This window comes from Perissodus microlepis, chromosome 20 (assembly GCF_051167445.1).
Source record: "Perissodus microlepis isolate ML-2025 ecotype Zambia chromosome 20, ASM5116744v1, whole genome shotgun sequence".
NCBI lineage: Eukaryota > Metazoa > Chordata > Actinopteri > Cichliformes > Cichlidae > Perissodus > Perissodus microlepis.
Window position 1 is genome coordinate 34,753,411 of NC_140480.1, and position 21,898 is coordinate 34,775,308.

At 38.9% G+C, this 21,898-nt stretch overlaps 1 protein-coding gene across 1 annotated transcript; it reads right to left on the reverse strand.

Annotated features, from left to right (window-relative positions):
- Nucleotides 1-15,759: 15,759 nt before the first annotated feature.
- Nucleotides 15,760-16,944, reverse strand: LOC146365047 (polymeric immunoglobulin receptor-like). Its single transcript, XM_084917753.1, has 3 exons — nt 16,543-16,944; nt 15,885-16,217; nt 15,760-15,797 (listed from the first exon to the last, which is right to left on the reverse strand). The coding sequence occupies exons 1-3, from the start codon at nt 16,889-16,891 to the stop codon at nt 15,760-15,762; spliced, it is 720 nt and encodes a 239-aa protein (XP_084773879.1). The 5' UTR covers nt 16,892-16,944.
- Between the last annotated feature and the right edge of the window lie 4,954 nt (nt 16,945-21,898).

A 21,898-nucleotide genomic window follows, 5' to 3' on the forward strand; every position in this document is an offset into this window, starting at 1 on the left:
TTTGTGTTTAAACTCACTCTTTCAAATAGATGCAAGTAAAACACAGCAGAAAATGAATAAAATCAAAGACTCAGCGAGTCCTGTCGCTCTTAAATCTACTGTCGCCTGTTTAGCAGGAGTGGGGTGGGTGGAGGTTTGTCCGGGACTCCGGGGTTTCTCTGTGAGTTTCACATTCCTGTGGTAGCGCACTCGGTGCTTGCTCGGACGTTTGGGGGGGTTTTCCCTCTAAAATGAAGTTTTCTTCCCACGCAGTGAACAGCAGACGCTAATGTTTTTCTCACTTTTTATGGAATCAAAGTCAAAGTAAGGTCAGTACATCCACGCTTTAAACGCTGCACGCTCATACTCTCTCCTGCACTCGATATATTATCCACTGTTGATCTGCACACAGCTGTTGCCACGAACGTTGCACTCGCTTACGTGATTGTGATGAGACACTCTCCCAAACAAAATCACGGTTTAGTAACGGAGTAACGCAGCGTGCTTATGGGAAAGTAACAGTAATCTAATTACCTTTTTTGCAATAGTAATCCCTTACTTTACTTGAAAAAAGTAATCTGATTACACTGTTGGTAAGAAATCTGTAAATATGCACATAACTTGTTGAAACACGTTGGTGTATTGCAGTGGTAAATAGTATTTTAACAAGATGATGTAAAGCACCTGCATGTGCAGCACAGAGTGGACATTTTCTGCGTGTAAGTTGCAACATCGTCTGTGTGCTCCAATATCCTGAGTGAGATATTGCTGTGGAAAGTACGTGTTTATAAAATAATACATGTAACACTTGTGCACCTTTTAAACGAGGCTTGTGTAATTTAGCTCTTTGTATTTTGTTCTGTACAGTCAGAGGCCACTGACGTGTTTTTTACTTGTATTCTTTTATTTCTTTAATCCCTCGTATTGCTCTGGTGCTGTTTTTCCCCCATTATCCTTTATTCTGTTAATTTGCCACCTTTCCTCTCATGCTGTTAAAGTTCAGCATAAGTCCGTATGGTTGCTGTTGGGCAAAAGTAAAGAGGAAAAAAAGACATTTTTGTTCAGTCTGTCTTCACCAACAATAAAAGATGCACATTAAGAACTCCAGTAATTCTGTGCGGCTACATTTGATTTGACAACATTTATTAAACGATACTGTTACACATGGATTCCAACTATCACATCATAGTTTTCAAATATCATGTTTGAGCTCTGATCTCACTCAAAATTCATCATACATGTAAAGCAATGTTGTCAGTTTTCATTTAATGCAAATAAACAGTTGTTATGCTGCCCTTATTTGACTTTTAAGGTTACAATGTTGTTGACGCTATTTAGAGAACAAATAAAAATAAGCAGACACTTTATAAGTCACAGTGACGTTCCTGCATCATCAGAACAGTCTGATCTGTATTTGAGTTAAATTGTGTTTTAAATGTGCACCACTGATTTGTGTCATTAAATGACCTCTGCATCTTCTTTCTGCTGCAGCAGTGAAAGTCTTACTGAGACTATTAATGACAAACAGCCTCTGTGTGAGACGCTGTGACATCATCCACACTGGACATAAACCTGTTTTTGTTCTGTCCTGTACTGTTGTCAATAGAAAGGTTAGGAAATTGTACCATTTGAAAATAATTTCAGAAAATAACTCTACTAATAATAGTATAGTTATTTTTAAGGGTTCTCTTGTGAAATTTGGGGGTGCTTGGTCTTCCCCAAAAAAGGTCTGAACTCGCCTATAAAGACCCAAAAGGAGGATGTGATTAAAAGTGTCAACCATGTTGAAACTGAGAAATGAGAAAGCGGTCTGAGCAGCAGGACCTGAGGTCTAATGTAAATCCTGGTTTTCACAAAGCATCCTGTGTTATTAACGGTTGTAAAAGGTTCTCTCTGACAAATTTTGGTAAAAACTCTGGGGAATTGGGTTTTTTTTAGGGTTTTTTTTTGCAGAATAAGTCATTTTTTTCATATTTCATAATGAATTTACCAACAGTGAGTGTGAGTTTAACGAGGTATGCCATACCTCGTTAAAAGTCGTTGGCAGCTGCTGGTTGCCTTTGAGTGAAATTAGCTTCTTTTTTCTCAGTAAGGTCTTTCTTTGCAGTTTTTTCTGACCTGTAAGATTCACATTGTGTTACTTTGTTACTTTAAAAAAAATTCTTACAGCTTTTAAACAATCAGCAACAACATACACAACTACACAAAAACCAACTACACACTGACAGTAGAAATGAACAGTAAACACACACACACACACACACACACATCTTCAAATTTGTGAGGACCGGGTTGTGTGTCCTCACAAGTGACTGTTGGTTCTCACAAGTATAGCAGAATGCAAATTTCGGTTCTCACAAAGATAGCTAGACAGGAACACACACACAGAAACACACACACACACACAGCCCGTGTGTAAAGTATTAGCACACAGTTTCATGCTTTCAGGTGTTTGTTGTGTTCATCAGGGCTGCACAATTAATCAGATTTGATGCTCAGTGATTATCTTTCCACGATTAAATGAGCACGACTGAACGATACTGCAGCCTCCACCAATAAAAATGCAGAGCAAAACAAAATCAAGCGCTCCCCGACGTCATCGCCAACCAATGACATGCCTGCATGAGCCAGCTGTTCCTGGACTAGTCTCCATGAGTGACACTATGTTAAAGATGTAACATACAACAAAGAAGAGCGAGCATTGCTGAGCAGCAGACTAAATGGTAAATGGACTGATTCTCATATGCAACATGCACTGTAAAAAAAAAAATCCTAAAAAAACAGTAATATTCTAGCTGGGGCGCCAAAATAATCCCATAAAATAACAGAAAAGAACTTTCTCATAAAAATACGGTTATTTTCCGTAATGACAATACAGTTTGTTGCCCTAATTTTACATGGGATTTTGCCTTTTCCAAGTGCTTTTGAACATTAAATTAGGAACATTTTAATGTGATTAAACAATGAAATTACCTGTAAACAAGGTCAATGAATGTGGCAATATGAATCATAATACTTAAATGTACAGAAATATAATATACAGTTAACAGTTGGTTTAAATAATAATAATGGATTGCATTCATATAGTGCTTTTTGAGACCCTCAAAGCGCTTTACAATTCCACTATTCATTCACTCTCACATTCACACACTGGTGGAGGCAGCTACAGGTGTAGCCACAGCTGCCCTGGGGTAGACTGACAGAGGCGAGGCTGCCATATCGCACCATCGGCCCCTCTGGCCAACACCAGTAGGCGGGAGGTGAAGTGTGTTGCCCAAGGACACAACGACCGAGACTGTCCGAGCCGAAAATTATGTTTTATTACATTTACAGTGATTTTACATTAATTTACATTTGAAATGTAAAATCACAGCCTATTTATGTAAATTTAATGATATTCTAGAAAAACAGTACAAAACTATAAAATACACAGTAAAATACTTTTATATTACAATTTTTTTACAGTGTGCCACATTCACCCAATCTCACAAGCACCGTCTCTAAACTGAGTGCTTTTCTAATGACATTCACACTCTGATGGATGCATCGGAGAGCAACTTGGGGTTTGCATCTTGTTCAAAGAAGAGGAGACGCTGCTCAGCGAGGAACACGGCCTGCGTCTGCCATCAAATTCAAAATGAGCTTAGTTTTCTTAAAATGGTTCATTTTCTCAGTGTGAACATTTTATATGTTTTCTGTTCTATTCTGAATAAAAATACAGAACAAAATAAATAAAATAAAATCATTTGATATAATGAATAAAATATGTGTGTTACAGCCCTAGCACGGCCTCCTCCTGAAGGTGCCTGTGTGGGCGTGTCCCACCACCTCTTCTGCCTGAGGTGCCACCTTTCCCTTTTACACAGCTGACTCTCGTCAGTAATTAAAAGTATTTAAGCCCAGGGAAAGGTGAGCTCTGGGCCAGAGTGCCATTAGTGTGGTTACAGCTTGTGAGCTGAGTGTTTGTTGTGTTTGCAGCTAGTGAGCTGCTCTCTGTCTTTTTGGCTTACGTTTTACTTTATTGACCAACGCCTGAGTTTTGTTTGTTTTCTTAAATGGTGATAGCGGCTTGTCCGTCTCTTTTAGTTGAGCTACTTTAATAAAACTCTTTAATTTAACCCTTTTGCCTCCTCGACTCCTTTTCCTGACCCGGACACTTTTTGTTACTTCCCCCTCACCGCCTAGACCCCTCAGGGCAACGTAACAATGTGTTTATGACATTTACAAATCATTAAATTCTGTTTTAATTCAGACTTTATAAATAAGACCGTCACCGCTCAATGGATCAGGATACTTTATTAATGCCTGAGGATTCTGTAAATATAACATGTTTACTATAAGAAAGACAAAAGAAAAATGCAGACTTACATGGTTTCTCTTGTGTAACTACAATTTACACAACACTGTGGTTAAGGAATCCCATGGTATTGAAGCCGAGTGTGGGTTTCAGATGAAATGAAAATAGCAGAACATCAAAGTTCCTTTTATACGATTATGAGGAAAAAACTGTTTCAGAGTTGCCCTCAGAGCAGGGAGCTCAAACACACAGATATTGACCTGATGAAATATAACACAGTTTGGCCCCTGAAGTGACTTTTTTGTTTGTTTTTGAGTGAAATGTTAAAATAAGTTCTATAAAAAGCCAAAAGTGATTTAATATGAGCAGAGAGCACCAACATGCTGAGGGATCGGCTGTGTTAAGTGGGAGTCACAAACTCATGCGTACACTTTTTTACTTTGTTACATACAAACAAAATGACAGCAGAAGTGCTGCCACGTGTCTGGACAGACAGAGAGGAGCGATGTGTTTGTTTGGTAAGTGAAAGATTTCAGTTAAGAGTGAGAAACAAATGTGAAGTTTGCAGTTTTGTCTTGTTATACAATATGTTTTGTCCTACTTGAACTCTAACGTGGCCCTGCAATGAGAGGAGAGTGCCAGCAGTGACCAACAGCTCATTTACGTTTGAGGCCCCTCCCTCAGCAGCATCAGTCCCATCACAGCAACAGGGAAGCTCCACATGAAAATATTAGTGCTCTAGAAACAGGCAGATTAGTAACACAAAGCAGAATACAGATCTTCAGACATGATTTCATTGTTGTATCATCATAATTATCATGTTGTGGCTAAACAACCTGGATAACATGAATTCTTTATTTGTCCTGGTAAAGCGTCTCATTCAGACTAAAATCTCTTTGGCCAACAAATAAAAAAACAAGTGAAGAAACAAATTCAACAACAAATGAACACAACATCCAGATTCTACACAATAACATATCAAGAACGAGAGCAAAAGCAGCCACACTGGCCAAGGCAAGAACTTCCTTGGTTCATGTTCCTGCTGTTAAACTCCTTCAGAGGAAACTGTTCCCACAGCATCGGCTCCTTCTGGACATTATTCCAGGAAAGAGGGGGGAGCATATTCACAAGCCTTCATACTTCTGTTCCGACTCTGGAGACGAGTATTTGTAAATGACAGTTTATTGTTTTACAAACATAAGCTGAAAAACTGCTTGTTTAGCTGATGCACAGTTATTGACTTGGATATTTGTGAGTGGTTGAACGTTATGTTTGATTCATTTAATCTCGACACTCCTCCCTAAGACATCTACAGCAGTAGATGTAGAAGGGAGGAGTCTTTTTATTAAGTAACTTAAGTTATTAAGTTCTAAAGTTGTTTCTAATCCTACCTGATGTTTAGTAAAAGGAGTTTTTCTGAAGATCAACCACACATAAAATGTATTGGACTTTTCAAGTTTCAGCACCACAATCTTCTCTGTACTTTTAAAAAGATTTTGTTTTGACTGCTAATATGACAGATACATGAATTCTTCACATATAGCTTGGCCAGCTTTATGACTGGACGCTACTCTGACTCACTGCATCATCTTTTTTAGGCTTGGCTTTTAACCCAGACTGGAAATATTAATTTTATTTGATTTTTATTGTCTTTTCGATGTTCATGTTCAGCTCTGAGTCTGGAGAGTCTGGTCAGTGATTTTGAGTGTGGAGTAGATTTGGTCCAGGTCTCTGGTGGCTCCATTAAGGTTCTGGTAGTTTGAGGCTTTACATGTAGAAACTGGACTAAAGTTCTTAAAGTGCACTTTCTAAAAAACAGACAAATATTTATTATTAATTATACAATCTGAATCTTTCCTAGAACATTTACACAGAGGCTGAAAGCTGCTTCATTTCATCCATTTAGAGAATTGTGGCAGCAACACTGAAGGTGATCTGCAGTTAAGGACAGCAGATGAGCTCTGGCATCCTACGTACTCGAGACACGGAGGAGACAACTTCATCGGTGTTACTACAGGAGGCGTTGTTGGGAGAGACACGGGCCTTGTTAAGAAAACTCAGTGCACTGTGGGTGAGTTTGTTTGAGTTGTCTGTCGCCTGAAAAGAGAGAAAAGAAGCCAATGAACAGAAGTCAGTGTAGGAGAAATCTGCTCTCTTTCTAGTCCCTGTCAGGACTCTTGCTGCAGCATTTTGGATTAGCTGAAGGCTTTTCAGAGAGTTTTTAGGACTTCCTGATAATAATGAATTACAGTCGTCCAGCCTGGAAGTAATAAATGCATGAACTAGTTTTTCAGCATCACTCTGAGACAGGACATTTCTAATGTGTGTGTGTGTGTGTGTGTGTGTGTGTGTGTGTGTGTGTGTGTGTGTGTGTGTGTGTGTGTGTGTGTGTGTGTGTGTGTGCATGCATATGTGTGAAAGCCCTGAAACACCAGCAAAGTGCAGCATGATGAAACCTGGAAACCAAACATTCAAACAATGGTTAACACACTAGTGTTGATCACACCAGGCAGTGTGGACAATTGTCCTGACAGAACATCTGGACCCCCATCAAGATCACCTGAATCCCAAGAATTCAAACATCATAGAAAACAAAGAGGCTTGATGAGATGATGAGAAATCATGAGACCCAGTTGGTTCCAAAAATAGCCAAGACCAAGAAGCCGAGAACAGCAGTGTGCTGTGTGAGAAACATGGATGAAAGTCTGCACCAGTGTCCAGAGCCTCCCACTACCACCACCACCAGCCAGCAGCGGCCCAGTTGTAGGTGTTGTAGGTGCACTACAACCAGTCACGCAAGCCGCCCACCCAGGCTCCACACCCCCAGACCCCCATCAACTCTGGAGGTGAGAGACACGCACCCCAAAGCAGAGGGCCATGCACAGGGATAGGGCAGTGGGCCTGCAGGAAAGACCCCAGGACTGCACTACGCAGGGGGCAGATCAAGTGAAAGAGAAGGGAAGAGAGCGAAGCCGGAAAGAGCCGGCAGGATCAGCCCGCTCTCGCTCCTCTCCATGTCCAACTGCTCCACATATCCAGGGCCACTTCCACCCCACCCACAGCCAAGAGCCAACACATGACAGAGAAAAAAACAGCCCCCTGCATGACTGCCAAGGTATCCACCCCTAACTTAGCAAACCACCCCTCATACATACACCAAGGGTGACACACAGGACCAACCCACTCCTCTGACAACCACTGCAGGCCAGACACCCCAAGTATGATACTGAGTGAATATCATCCATAGACCTTTTTTTTAAACAAAAAAATAATTAATTGGATAAATAATTATACATTATATATACAGACACCATGTAGATGTAAAGGAAGGTTGGAGATTGGCCTATAATGAGCTAAGACTGCTGGGTCTAGAGATGCTTTTTGAGTAAAGGTTTAACTACAGCCAGCTTGAAGGCCTGTGGTACATAGCTGATTATTAGAGATAGGTTGATCATATTTAAGAATTAATTAATGGCAGGACTTCTTTGAGCAGTTTTGTAGGAATGGGGCCTAAAAGACACGTTGATGGTTTGGAGGAAGTAATTATTGAAGTTAACTCAGAAAGATCAATTGGAGAAAAAGAGTCTAACTTAACATCAATGGTACTAAGAGTAGCTGTAGATAATATTACATCTGTGGGATGATTACTGGTAATTTTTTCTTTAATGCTTAAAATTTTATTTGTGAAGAAGTTCGTGACGTTAAAACTTTTCTTGTTTTGAGTTTTCTTCACTGGACTCTTGAGCAGTTTAAAAGATTAAAAGTTCCCCAAACTCACCTCTGTGACATCAGCATACTGTGTTTCCACAGGAACATCTGAAAAAAGCACAAAGGTGAGTTTAAACTATTACAGGTGAAAGGTCAGGTGCAACTGGTCCCTGCAAAGAAATCCTGATGTCTTGAAATGTTCATCTGTTCACAAAAACAGTGAGCAGCAGCATTTCGGACAGTCATTAAGAGGACAAACCACATATGTGCCAGAAAAGCTTGAAAATGAAAACACTTCAAGAATCCTGGTTGTTTAAATGCTTGAAGTTGCTGCTGGTGCTGCCAATGTGGGATTATTCAATTCTATAACTTAACCTGAATTCAGTTTGTACCTTCAACAAGTAACTGTCAGACTCAGGGTCCCTGACAGTTATGAGCAGTTATGGACGTGTACTTTTGGTGTTGCTGTCTCTCGTCTTCCTGGTTTCTGGGTTTGTGTGTGTGTGGGTGTGGGGGGGTGGCACTGGCCACACCTTAGGACCTCACACACCTGCTGCTGATCAGGCTCGTCGGGGGAGCTACTTAAGAGAATGATGGAGCTCCCACCGGTGCAGGATTGTTGCATGAGACTCCACGTTAGTGTTGTTAGTGTCAAGTCCAGCGAGTGTATGCCTGCAGTATTTTAGTCTCCTGACAGCTGCCTCTAATGCTTCCTGCAGGAAGAGCGTGGAAAGCCAGAGAGCAGCGAGCACGGGGAGTGCAGACACACGGGGGTGGAGAGCACGAGGCAAGGACTTATTGAGGAGGAAGACACAACATGGGAGTCAGGGGAATCCACGGGATTATTTATGTGAATATTTACTGCACTGTAAATAAGTCCAGCATTTGGGTCCTCCTTTCCCCACATCCCCACGGTCGGCCAGCGCTAACCGTGACAGAAACACACTGCATTTTCAAATCTTCTATGGGAAAATATTCTGAATACAAAAAATGTGTGTTTCCAAAACTTTATTTAACTGTAAAGAGACGCCAACGACTAAAATGTTCATTACTGTGAGAAATGTGTCATCCGTGCTCCTGTTGTCTCACCTTTTCGTTTAGAGGATCTTTTCTTGTAGAATATCAGCACAGACACCGAGACCAGGATGATGGTGACCGTCAGAGTCAGACCCACATACAGCCCATACTGGTTCTGTCCAGTTAATGATGGGATGACTGGTGAAAAAGATCAGAGAGCTTTAGCTGTGGTTAGATACGTGAACAAAAAATAAATAAAAATAAATAAAAATCTAGACAGAAACCCCAGAGGAGCAAATAAAGGAAAACAATGTGAACAACTTCATTTTCTTAATTTTCTTCGCAAAGACTGTGAAAGTAATAAATTAAATACATGTTATTTATCTTTTATATACAGATGCTTGAAACAGTAACAACTGCAATGATCAATAAAAATATTATTTAGCTACCAGAGACATTAAAGTGGACCTATTCTGCTCATTACAGCTTCCATGTATTTTTATTCTTGGACTGTACTACAGTAACTTTTTTTACAGTTGAGCCTCGTGTGTTGGAGCAGCCCCTCAGATCATTCTCTGTCTGAAACAAGCTGTTTCATCAGTTCTCATCTTTACGTCTTCTTTTGAGGCTGATCCTCAAAAACAGGAGATTTGAAAGCAGGTAGACGGGGCTTCTGTGACCACAGCAAAGTCTCCATAAGGCTTCTCCACTTTATTTTACATTGTACAGAGTAGAAAAACTCCAAAAGGTTGATTCTGTTCATCTGCATGTAGCTTTTTCAGTGGGAGAAACAGTCTAACACCCAGAGCAGTCTGCAGCCTGAGCTGTTGGCTCACAGGGATTACTGTACAGACACTGAGCTCATTATTGGCGTCCTCGCGGTGGTGCCGTGATGTTTGGTGTTAAAACTCCAAATAATTCCGGTTATAGACCTTGTTTGGGCAAATAAATAAACTAAGATTGACATTTATAAGAGACAAAATGGCAAAGATGAAGAAAGTCGAAGAAGATCTGGAGGAGATTAAGCATTCACTTAACTCGTTGACGTCGGAAATTGAAAAAGTAAATAAGCAACAAGGAATATTAATGTCGATGATGGACCAAATCAAAGAACTAAAAAACCTGATTAAGGAGAAAGATAAGACAATCCAGTTTTTGGAAAGGAAGGTGGACGATCTAGAACAGCAGGCTCGACTCGAGGAAGTGATTACTACGGGTCTGGAAACTAAACACAGGACTTATGCGAGAGTCACCGAGTCTGGGACCGGTGCAAAAAGAGGAGAAGACGCGCCCCCGATGGAGGAGCTACAGTCGTTGGAACGGCAGGTTGTGGAATTCTTTTCGAATAAAAAACTTCCCCTGCATAGTAATAATATATCTGCATGCTATACCCTTCCTAGAAGGCACACTAATGCTCCTCCAGCAATTGTAGTGAGATTTGTAAACCGTAAACACAAAGTTGATTTGTTGAGACGGTCCAGCCTTTTGAAAGGAAGTGGAGTATATTTGAATGAACATCTTACTAAAAGAAATGCAGATATTGCGAGACAAGCTCGCATTTTACGGAAGGAGAAAAAGATTCAAGCAACCTGGACCAGGAACTGTAACGTGATGATTAAACTGAATGGAACGCCAGAAGAAGCCAAGGTTATAACGATTAAGGATCTTGAGGAATTGGACACTTATACGTGAAAATATGATCAAGATAGACAAACGGTTACGACCAATTATGGCTGTGAGCCTAAAAACAATTAGTTCATCCTTTACAAGAACAGATGCTACTTCGGGTGGAAAAGGACAAAAGGAAATTGTAAATTGGACATGGAAGAAAATAAGATCAACGGACTTTAAAATATGTCGATAAATGAATGTGCGATTGCTAAGGATCCCTTTCTTTCTTTCTTTCTTTCTTTGAGGTTAATAGATAGTTTTAGAATAATTACGCATAATGCTTGACGACTCAGATCATAAATCATATGATTTTGAAGTAGGTATTGACCCAGAAAGGAATGTGCTTAATACAATTAATGTCACATATGATTATTTTACAGAGGAGCAATTTAGGGATAAGGTTGATATAGCCAACACATTTTCATTAATTCATATTAATTGCAGAAGTCTTTATAGAAGTTTTGCTTCGATTGAAGATTTTCTGTATAGTTTGAGAGGCAGGTTTCAAATAATTGCTCTGTCTGAAACATGGTTAGATGAGAATAGGGGTTGTCATTTCTGTATTGAAGGGTACACAGCAAATTCAAAAGTGTTAAATGTTCTGGTGTTAGTAGTCTTCTTGCAAAAGTAGAGTTAATTTTACTCTAAGTAGAGTCACATTCTTTTAATGTAACTCTGAGGTGTAAAATGATAGTAGTTAAAATCGAGTGTTAAAAATGAGTGTTTCTATGTCAAATCTGGAGGTGTTACAATGGAAACATTAACTCTTGACCTCTTAACTCTGAACTCCTACAGGGGCTATGACACCAATAGAGTAAATTCACAGACTCCGCCCCCAGCACCATAGGCTCCAATCGAAGCTGAAGTGAAGCCGTTTCAGAACATTTTGCTCTACATATTTGAGTTGTTTGCCATGCTTGGTAAGTCATTTTTTCAAAGATTGTTTCAATTATTATTATTAGCTTTTACTTCTGTGGCTCTTTGGAGTTGAGACAAAGCTGTGTGAAAGGCATTAGCCATGTTGCTCGGTGATAGCATAATATTCTGTTTTAGCTAGCTGAAAGGTATTGTTTGCAGGCAAATACCACAGCCTTGAAAAAAAGCTTGCATGTGAATTTTCAGTCAAACCTTTGGTCAAATACACCTTAAACAATGTCTAGAATGTGAAGCAGTAGCAGACGTCCTGACTGGGTTCTGCGTTAGCATTTAGATCCCTCCAGAGTTTTGTGCACACGTTTAGGTAAAAATGAAAAAGGTTGAGGTTTTACATTTAGTTCAGCATTACCTGTTGCCTGTGTCCTTGTCTTTTGGGAAAATACTTTACACAAGTAATGGCTCAAAAAGGATTCTTTTTTTTTTTTACTGTGCTGCAATTGATTACAGGATTATTTGTGCCATTAATTAGTGTCAACTAATTTTTATTCAATCTCCACATAGGATATGCTTGTGAAGACGGAATATGGGGGAGAGCAGAAGTGCGTTGAAGTTCCACAAAGTGATGAATGAAGGACATGCATATTGTATTGAAGAAATAAGTGATGAGAATGCTGTTATTTGCATTTACCAGCTCACCTATGTCAGACCTTTTGATAAACAAAATTCTAATGAAAGCGAGAACATGTACACTGTTACATCTTTCAGAAAATGTTTTGAAATTGTGGTGCACAGTTCAGAATAAATGTTTTTCAAAAACCATTGCGTCTTTTTAGTAAATGTTTATTTCCAAAAGAAATTTCTAGAAGTTCAGAACAGTAAAATCCCCGCTTTTTAGAATTAATTAGAAGATAACTCTTACGTAGTTAAATGAAAATACTCTTTGAGAGTTAATATATAAACTCTTAACACCAAGTGTTAAATTATCAACTCCAGACAGATTTGGTGTTTAACACTAAATCAGAGTTAACGTACCAACTCTCCAAAAAGAGTTAAATTAACACTCTCTGGTGTGGACCCATATAGACACTTTAATAGTGTTGAAATCAAATCCGACAGTGTTAATTTGGACATGCTGGATTTGCTGTGTACGATTTATACTTTGTAAACAGAACTAAGAAGAAGGCAGGAGGGGTGGCACTTTTTGTTAATTGTGATTTGAAATGTAAAAAAGTTGAATGTATGTCTGTGGCTATAGACGATTTAATGGAGTCTGTGACAGTGGAATTGGATATAGAAAGAAGAAGTAATATAATTGTAACGTGCATATATAGGAAACCGGGGTCACAGATTGAGTTATTTACAGAAGCAGTAGAAGACTTATTGAGTAAGACTAAGGGAAATAAGACTGTATGTTTGTGTGGTGATTACAATATTGATCTTTGTAAAGAGGCAAATGATAAGGCTTCGTCAGATTTTTTGGAATTATTATTTGGTAAAGGATTTTACCCTTTAATTATAAAGCCGAGTAGAATAACGGATAAATCAGAAACACTAATTGATCATATTTTTATTAATAGTTTGGAGAGTAATATTATGAGTGGCCTCATCATAAATGATATAAGCGATCATGTACCAGTCTTTTTTACTTTTGATTTAAATATGAAAAGAAAGGAAGAAGTTGGTTTCGTGAGTCATAGAAGGTTAAGAAATAACGAGGCAATTAACAAGTTTAGACAAGATCTCATGGAAGTGGACTGGAAGGAGGTTTATGTTAATGAGGTCAACGTTGCATACGGAGCATTTTTAAATACTTACTTGGCCTTGTATGATAAACATTGTCCATTGGTATCATTTAAGTATAAGAAAAAGAATAAGAATATGAAACCTTGGATAACTAAGGGTCTTGCAAATGCGTGTAAAAAGAAAAATAATTTATATAGGGATTATATAACACAGAGAACTAAGAATGCGGAAATGAAATATCAAGTTTACAAAAATAAGTTGGTATTAATATTGAGGAAAGCCAAGAAAGACTACTATAATAAACTTTTTCAGGAAAACAAGAATAATATTAAGGGCATTTGGAATATTTTTAAGGAGGTATTGGGTAACAAGAACACACCCTTAGATTGGCCTAATTATTTTATTAAGAATAATCAAGTTGTCGAAGACAAGACTGAAGTAGTAAACGAATTCAATTTCTTTTTTGTAAATGTTGGACCTACTTTAGCAAATTTAATTAGGAAAAATGACGATCCAGAATATGAGGAAGCCTGGAAAGGAGATAATAGAATGGTTAATTCCATATTCTTGGCCGATATTACCATAAAAGAAATAGTAGCAATTGTAGAAAATTTAAAAAATAAAAAATCTACTGACTGTGATGGTATAGACATGGTTATAATTAAAAAGACTTTAGATTGTATAAGTATTCCTCTTTGCTATATTTTTAATCTTTCGCTACAATCAGGAGTATTTCCTGATCGAATGAAAGTGGCAAAAGTGATACCCTTATATAAATCAGGAGATAAGCATAGTTTTAACAATTATAGGCCAGTGTCTCTTTTGTCACAGCTTTCAAAAGTGCTTGAAAAACTCTTTGCGCAAAGACTTGATAGTTTTATTGAAAAATATCAACTAATAAATGAAAATCAATTTGGATTTCGTAAAAATAGATCAACGGCATTAGCATTGTTGACTTTCATTGACGATATTTCATCTGCAACCCATAATAATAAATATACAGTGGGGGTATTTGTTGATTTAAAAAAAGCTTTTGATACGTTACAACATTCTCTTGTGATTTCTAAATTATATAACTATGGTGTGAGAGGAGTGGCATTGAATTGGTTAAGGAGTTATTTAGAAAATAGGTTGCAATATGTACATTATCTCGGTAACACCTCTGAAAGATTGAAGATTGTATGTGGCGTTCCTCAAGGTTCTATTTTGGGACCTAAACTTTTTAATTTATATATTAATGATATCTGTGACGTATCAAAAAGGTTAAATTCTATTTTATTTGTAGATGACACAAATTTTTATTGCTCTGGAGAGAATTTGAAAGATTTGGTTGAAATTATGATTTCTGAGATGTTAAGATTAAAAAAATGGTTTGATGTAAATAAATGATCTTTGAATCTGACAAAAACGAAATTCATGATATTTGGCAATCGTCTAAAGGAGGATGAAGTCATTATGTCCATTGATGGAGAATTGATTGAAAGAGTTACTGAATTTCGTTTTTTGGGTGTAATAGTAGATGAAAATTTGACGTGGAAATCTCATATTGAGTATATTAGAAAGAAGATGGTTAAAAGCATTTATATTTTGGGAAATGTAAGAGATTTATTAGATTATAAAACAATGCGCATTTTATATTTTTCATTGTTTTTCTCATATTTTAGTTACTGTGTTGAAGTTTGGGGGAATACATATGAGAATACTATAAAACCTCTAAACTTATTACAGAAGAAAGTGATACGAATGATTCATAATGTTAAATATAGAGAACATACAAATAAATTATTTATAAAATCAAAATTATTAAAATTAGGAGATTTAGTGAAATTACGGACACTATTAATTATGTTTAAGGCTAAAAATAATATTTTGCCCTTTAAGTTACAAAGAGTATTTTTAATGTGTTCAGGGGGAGAAGATAGCAGAAGGAAATTTTATTTTAAGCATCAGTTAGCTAGGACCACACAAAGATTAATGAGTCCAACGGTTAGGGGTATACGACTGTGGAACTCTCTTCATTATAATTTAAAGAATTGTATAAGTTTACATTGTTTTAAAAAGTGTTACATGCTTAAAACGATAACTCAATATGAAGAATGCGAATGAAATTGGAGTTCATTGAAAAAGGATCCATTATAATTTTTTGTTTTATTTATTTTAAATTAATTTTTCTCCTTGTTACTATGTGGAGTGGTATATTCTGATTGTAAATTTGTTGTTTGGTTTGGGTTAGGACCGGAGAGAAATGTTAATATTAGTTTGTTTCCTGATTTTTGGTGCCCACTTGTAATATAAGTTGGATTGTAGATAGGGGGCAGGGTTTAATAAGAATATTTTCTTCTTCCTGCTCCTTTTCACACATGGTTGTAGTGCTTTATTGATAGAAAGTGTGGTTGGTTTGTTTGATCTGTTGCACCAAGTGTGAAATAAATAAATAAATGAGAAATGAAATGAGAAATGAGAAATTATTAGAAACTTTGCTCGTGTTTAACATGAACATCCACCACTGGAACAGCAGATATATGACAGGAAATAAGGAACAGCTGAACAGCTCCACTCTGACAACATTTGATTAATGTCAGTAAAAACTCACCGTCTGTGACAGTGACCTCAAAGTCTCTGGATGACCTGCTGGAAGAACCACTCAGTAAACATCTGTACCGTCCTGAGTCAGACTTGGTCAGCTGTGTGATGCTCAAATACAGAACTCCTGGATCTGTATGTGAAGCATATCCAATGTTGTATCTGCCTCTCTGAGCTTTGACATCATCTGTTTGAACAAGAGTGTTTTCTCCTCCACATTCTCCTCTGCAGAACATCTTTCTGTATCCAGGTTGTTTAAAGGAGCATCCGACTGTGAGAGAGCTTCCAGTTTCTTTATCGAAGTGTTTCAGCTGAGCAGGATCATCGTTTCCATCCAGCAGTGCTGTTAAAGAGACAAACAATCAATAGTTACTATCAGTGCTGCAGAAGCCACTGATGCTGCTTCATAATCTGCACATTATTAGATTTTAATAGATTAGATTACAGTCTTATTTATTACTGAATTATCAGCTTTAAGCACAGTGAGAAAAAAAATCCTTATTTGCGACAGATTTATTCCTTCAAAATATTGCACTACCAAAGTTTTCCAGATTTGACAGTTTTATAAAGAACAAACTTCAGCTTCTTTAAACCGTCAGCAGCTGTCAGTGAAAACTTTGCTTCAGAAACAGAAACTAAACATTTCCACAGCTGAAACAGAAACTCACCTTCAGCAACAACGATTCCAAACGGTGTGAATGAAGCTGATGATGAAGATCCACCCAAACCACAGCTGTACTGTCCAGAGTCAGACTCAGTCAGCTTTGAGATGCTCACAGATAAAACATAAACTGATTGTATTTCATATTCAATGCTGTATCTGCCTGTTTGAGCTCTGACATCAGTTGTATTAATGAGAATGTTTTCTCCTTCACATTCTTCTCTGCAGAACATCTTCCATGTTCCAGATGATTGAAAAACTAGAGGAACTGTAACATTTCCTCCAATGACTCCATAGTGAAGAATCTGAGCATCGGTGACTTCAGGGTTTCCATCCTGCAGAGCTGTTGGAAACATGAACCATCAATAGTTACTGTTTGTACTTCCTGTAAGAAGCTGCAGTCTGATCACAGCATCCACACACAGACACACTGAGAGCAGAGCTGACTCTTGGGCAAAGGCCATGTCAGCAGCCGCCTCAAGCGCCACCTGCTGTAACGGGCTCTGCTGCAAGTTTAAGAACAAAACAAACAAAAAAAATGAGAGCATCAGTGAGCAGAGAGAGGTGGAGTTATTTTATCAGCTGTTGCTAAACCATAACCTAAGGTGCCAAACAGCTGGACTGTGAATAAGGTTTTTATCAGAATATTAGTGTCTACAATGGAGGGGAACTTTGTACATTTTGTAAAAAAGATTTAAAATATGATATTTTATAATTAAAGTGGCAAAATATTTTAAATGACCAGTCTATTAAGTCCAGAGTTCAATTCAATTCAATTTTATTTATATAGCGCCAAATCACAACAACAGTCGCCTCACAGTGCTTTATGTTGTACACTTTATCCTATATAATAGGTACAGAGAAAACCCAACAATCATATGACCCCCTATGAGCAGCACTTTGGTGACAGTGGGAAGGAAAAACTCCCTTTTAACAGGAAGAAACCTCCGGCAGAACCAGGCTCAGGGAGGGGCGGGGCCATCTGCTGCGACCGGTTGGGGTGAGAGAAGGAAGACAGGATAAAGACATGCTGTGGAAGAGAGACAGAGGTTAATAACAGATATGATTCAATGCCGAGAGGTCTATTAATACATAGTGAGTGAGAAAGGTGACTGGAAAGGAAAAACTCAATGCATCATGGGAATCCCCCGGCAGCCTACGTCTATTGCAGCATAACTAAGGGAGGATTCAGGGTCACCTGGTCCAGCCCTAACTATATGCTTTAGCAAAAAGGAAAGTTTGAAGCCTAATCTTGAAAGTAGAGATAGTTTCTGTCTCCTGAATCCAAACTGGAAGCTGGTTCCACAGAAGAGGGGCCTGAAAACTGAAGGCTCTGCCTCCCATTCTACTTTTAAATACTCTAGGAACAACAAGTAGGCCTGCAGAGCGAGAGCGAAGTGCTCTAATAGGGTGATATGGTACTACAAGGTCATTAAGATAAGATGGGGCCTGATTATTTAAGACCTTGTATGTGAGGAGCAGGATTTTGAATTCTGGATTTAACAGGAAGCCATTGAAGGGAAGCCAAAACAGAAGAAATCTGCTCTCTCTTTCTAGTCCCTGTCAGGACTCTTGCTGCAGCATTTTGGATTAGCTGAAGGCTTTTCAGGGAGTTTTTAGGACTTCCTGATAATAATGAATTACAGTCGTCCAGCCTGGAAGTAATAAATGCATGAACTAGTTTTTCAGCGTCACTCTGAGACAGGATATTTCTAGCTGTAGAGATGTTGCACAAATGGAAGAAAGCAGTCTTACATATTTGTTTAATATGTGCGTTGAAGGACATGTCCTGGTCAAAAATGACTCCAAGGTTCCTCACAGTGTTACTGGAGGCCAAGGTAATGCCATCCAGAGGAAGAATCTGGTTAGATACCATATTTCTAAGATTTTCAGGGCCGAGTACAATAACCTCAGTTTGATCTGAATTAAGGAGCAGAAAGTTAGCGGCCATCCAGGTCTTTATGTCTTTAAGACATTCCTGCAGTTTAACTCATTGGTGTGTGTTATCTGGCTTCATGGACAGATAGAGCTGGGTGTCATCTGCATAGCAGTGTAAATGTATGCTATGTCTTCTAATGATGCTGCCTAAGGGAAGCATGTATAATGTAAACAGAATTGGTCCTAGCACTGAACCCTGTGGAACTCCATAATTAACCTCAGTGTGTGAAGAGGACTCTCCATTTACATGCACAAACTGGAGTCTATTAGATAGATATGATACAAACCACTGCAGCGCAGTACCTGTAATACCTACAGCATGTTCTAATCGCTCTAATAGGATATTATGGTCGACAGTATCGAACGCTGCACTGAGGTCTAGCAGGACAAGCACAGAGATGAGTCCACAAGAAGATCATTTGTAACCTTCACTAAAGTTGTTTCTGTGCTGTGATGAGCTCTGAAACACACTCACACCACCTGGCATTCACAGGCAGGCTCCCATCCAAGTCCTATCTAAGCCCAACCCTGCTTAGCTTTTGAGATCAGACAAGATCAGCCATGCTCAGGGTGGTATGGCCATAAGCTGCTTGTCTCCCAGCCCATTATTCCCTCACTGGGCTGGTTTCAGTCATTATGCAAATGTACTGTTTATAAGGTTGGGGAATCCTGCAGTCAGCTGAGACTGAAGAAGTCACCTGGATGAGTGACGAAATGTTTCTCCCACTGAAAGCGCTACGTCCAGATGAACAGAATCAGCTGTTTGGGATTTCCTTACCTGGATGATTGAGCATACATCAAGATATCTATTCACTAAATTAATTGGTAGGTTAATCACTGATTATGTTTTAATGCTACGCCTATTTACCATCAGTTGCAGCCCTAAAATAAAGAAAGCTTTAAAAATCAATGAAAAAGAAGCAGAACGATAACCACAGTGGCACAGAATGAGCTTTGTTTCCCAGCAGTTACCAAGAAGGGAACAAGCTGCCCATTAAAGCAACTCACAGCTGACTGAGATGACCATGTGTAACAATAAGAAAAGTAAGAAACATAAGTGCCACAAAAATATGCCAATATACTCACAAACAAAGACGAAGTAGATCAAACTGCGAAGGGTGTTCATAACGAGGCTCTGATGGTTTACTGTTTCATTAGAGCTCTGTTAAAAATCTCTTGCTTTGACTCCTCTCTCTTTCCATTCCTCTGAACACATACGTGGTGGGAGGGACTATGAAGGACCCAAGAAGAGGATGTGAAGAAACAAACTGACGATGTGGAAACAGAAATGAGTCAGAGGTTTATGCATCTGGGCTTGAGGTTCACTGCTCATTCATGTACACTTTGCAATTACACTGTTATTGAAAGTGGATCGAAGGGTGTAAACTTCTGCAGTGACAACTTAAAGAGTGATCATGGGTCCAGCTTGTTCTGCTGTGCAGCACTGGTGTCATGTATAACCAATGCAAAAGCTACTGGAGAAGGTACCAAGGCCAGTATTCATAAAGCTGCCTGTAGTTAAACCAGCTGTCAAGGTTGAAAATCTTACAAAACTCTTAAAATTATCATGTTTTCCATGAATTTCAATTTAAAGTTTAGCCTCAATTCTGTAAAAAGTGGATTCTTGTAGATATTTGCACTTTGCACAATAAAGTTAATCAATCATTTAGAACTAATTTAATCATCAAGACTAATTGAATTGTTAACGCAGTCATATCAGTATTTATGGTTCTTAATGTTAAGTCTTTTATGTCTTTATGCATCCAGGTAAGTAAGACCCAAAAGGTTGATTCTGTTCATCTGGATGTAGCGTGAAAACAGATCGATCAGGTCTGTGTCCCGAAATGTTGCGTGCAGAAAAAATGAGGTCAGCTGAGAAGCGGAGTGAGCATCGAGTTTGGGATTTTTCTTCCACTGGGATGCTCCGACCTTCTGCTTTCATAGAGGTGTCCCCACTTGCTGATAATTAGACAATCAAATGCATTTGATTTGCAGTACCTGGCTCCTACTTATCCATTTAATTCCTATGGTAATGGTGTAAGGTTTCATACAGCTGTATTTTGACTTTATTTTTCTCAGATAAGTAATGTAATATGTCATATTAACCTAATTTCAGATCAGCTAAAGAAAGTGAGCGTTTTCAGTTTGCAGTCAGGTGTCAGAGGACTGATGTTTTCTCATGGACTATTTCATTTAAAATACAGGAGAAAAGGGGGGGGGGGGGGGGTAACACCAGCAGCTGCATATGAATATCAGCATGTGAAACTGATTCATGGTTAGAACAAAGAGGAACGAAGCTTATTTTTCGCAGCAATGTTCTCATTTATGTTGTGGTTGTTCTTCTGAATTGTAACTTCTCTAGAAGAGGTTGCTGGCATTCATTGAATTTCCAAAATGTTACTTCCTTCATTTTTATTAGGTTTGTAACTTCTTATTTTCTTACAACTTTGAAACTGTTGGCTGTTTTTGAAAGCTACCAAACATTATATCAAGTGTGCAGAAAAATACAACTCCACACAAACAACAAAAACAGAAAGTAAATACACAAATAACGTGTATCAGACCATAAGATTTTAGTTTGTTCAGTGCTGCAGCACACACAGTTTTCAGGTGTTTGTTGTGTTGTCTCTGACATCAGTGCTTTGACTTCTCCACCTCCTCCACCTCCTCCCTCTTCTGAAGGAGCAGCTGCTAACGCCACTGAGAAGCCTATAAAACTGGGGAGGCTACCCAAAGCCGGCCGGACATCGCCGCCCCTAGTGTCCTCTACATCCCACCCCTCAAACCCCTCTCATTTCCAGGTTGAGGTAACGTTTCACCTGAAACACCAACAGTTCTCCTCTTGAGGCTCTCCGAGACCATAGCCAGCTGAAAACTTCATCGACCAGATCTTAGCTTGTCTACTCCACGTCCAACTAAGCCTACCCCATTCAGTTCCAGACACAGCATGTCCATCAGGGACCACCAGGAGGAGATCCAGTTTCTTTCTTTCTCCACTTCCTCTCCTCCCATTCTGTGCTATCCCTGGCTCTGTTGGCATGACTCCCATATCTCCTTGTCATTGTGTCAGATCTTGGGCTGGGGTCTCCAGTATCTACATTGTTGCCTCTTTCCTAAGACCAGAATGGATTCCACAGAAGCTCCTCTTCCAGAGCCCATTGGCTGGACAAGATCCCTCAGGTCTATCACAATCTCTCCAAGGTCTTCAGTAAGAAGCGACCGTCTACCTTACCCCCGCATCATTCCTACGACATGGATATCAAGCTCCTCCCTGGAGCAGTGTGCGTCAGCATCTGCTCACCTCAGGTGCTGCAAGTGTTTCTTCACTTTGTTCCTTCTCTCATCCGTGATCAGTGCACGGGATGTTACTAAAGTAGCTGCGTTCCTCTTGCAACCCATCGTTAACCTTTGCCGCATGTGGCTCT

Excerpts from the sequence above, each read along its gene's own strand:
- LOC146365047 (XM_084917753.1), bottom strand. The coding sequence starts at position 16,891 with ATGTTTCCAACAGCTCTGCAGGATGGAAACCCTGAAGTCACCGATGCT. Across the intron at positions 16,218-16,542 it reads TGGAATCGTTGTTGCTGAAG|CACTGCTGGATGGAAACGAT; the intron begins GTGAGTTTCTGT and ends TCTCTTTAACAG. Across the intron at positions 15,798-15,884 it reads TGAGGTCACTGTCACAGACG|TGGTGGATGTTCATGTTAAA; the intron begins GTGAGTTTTTAC and ends CTGCTGTTCCAG.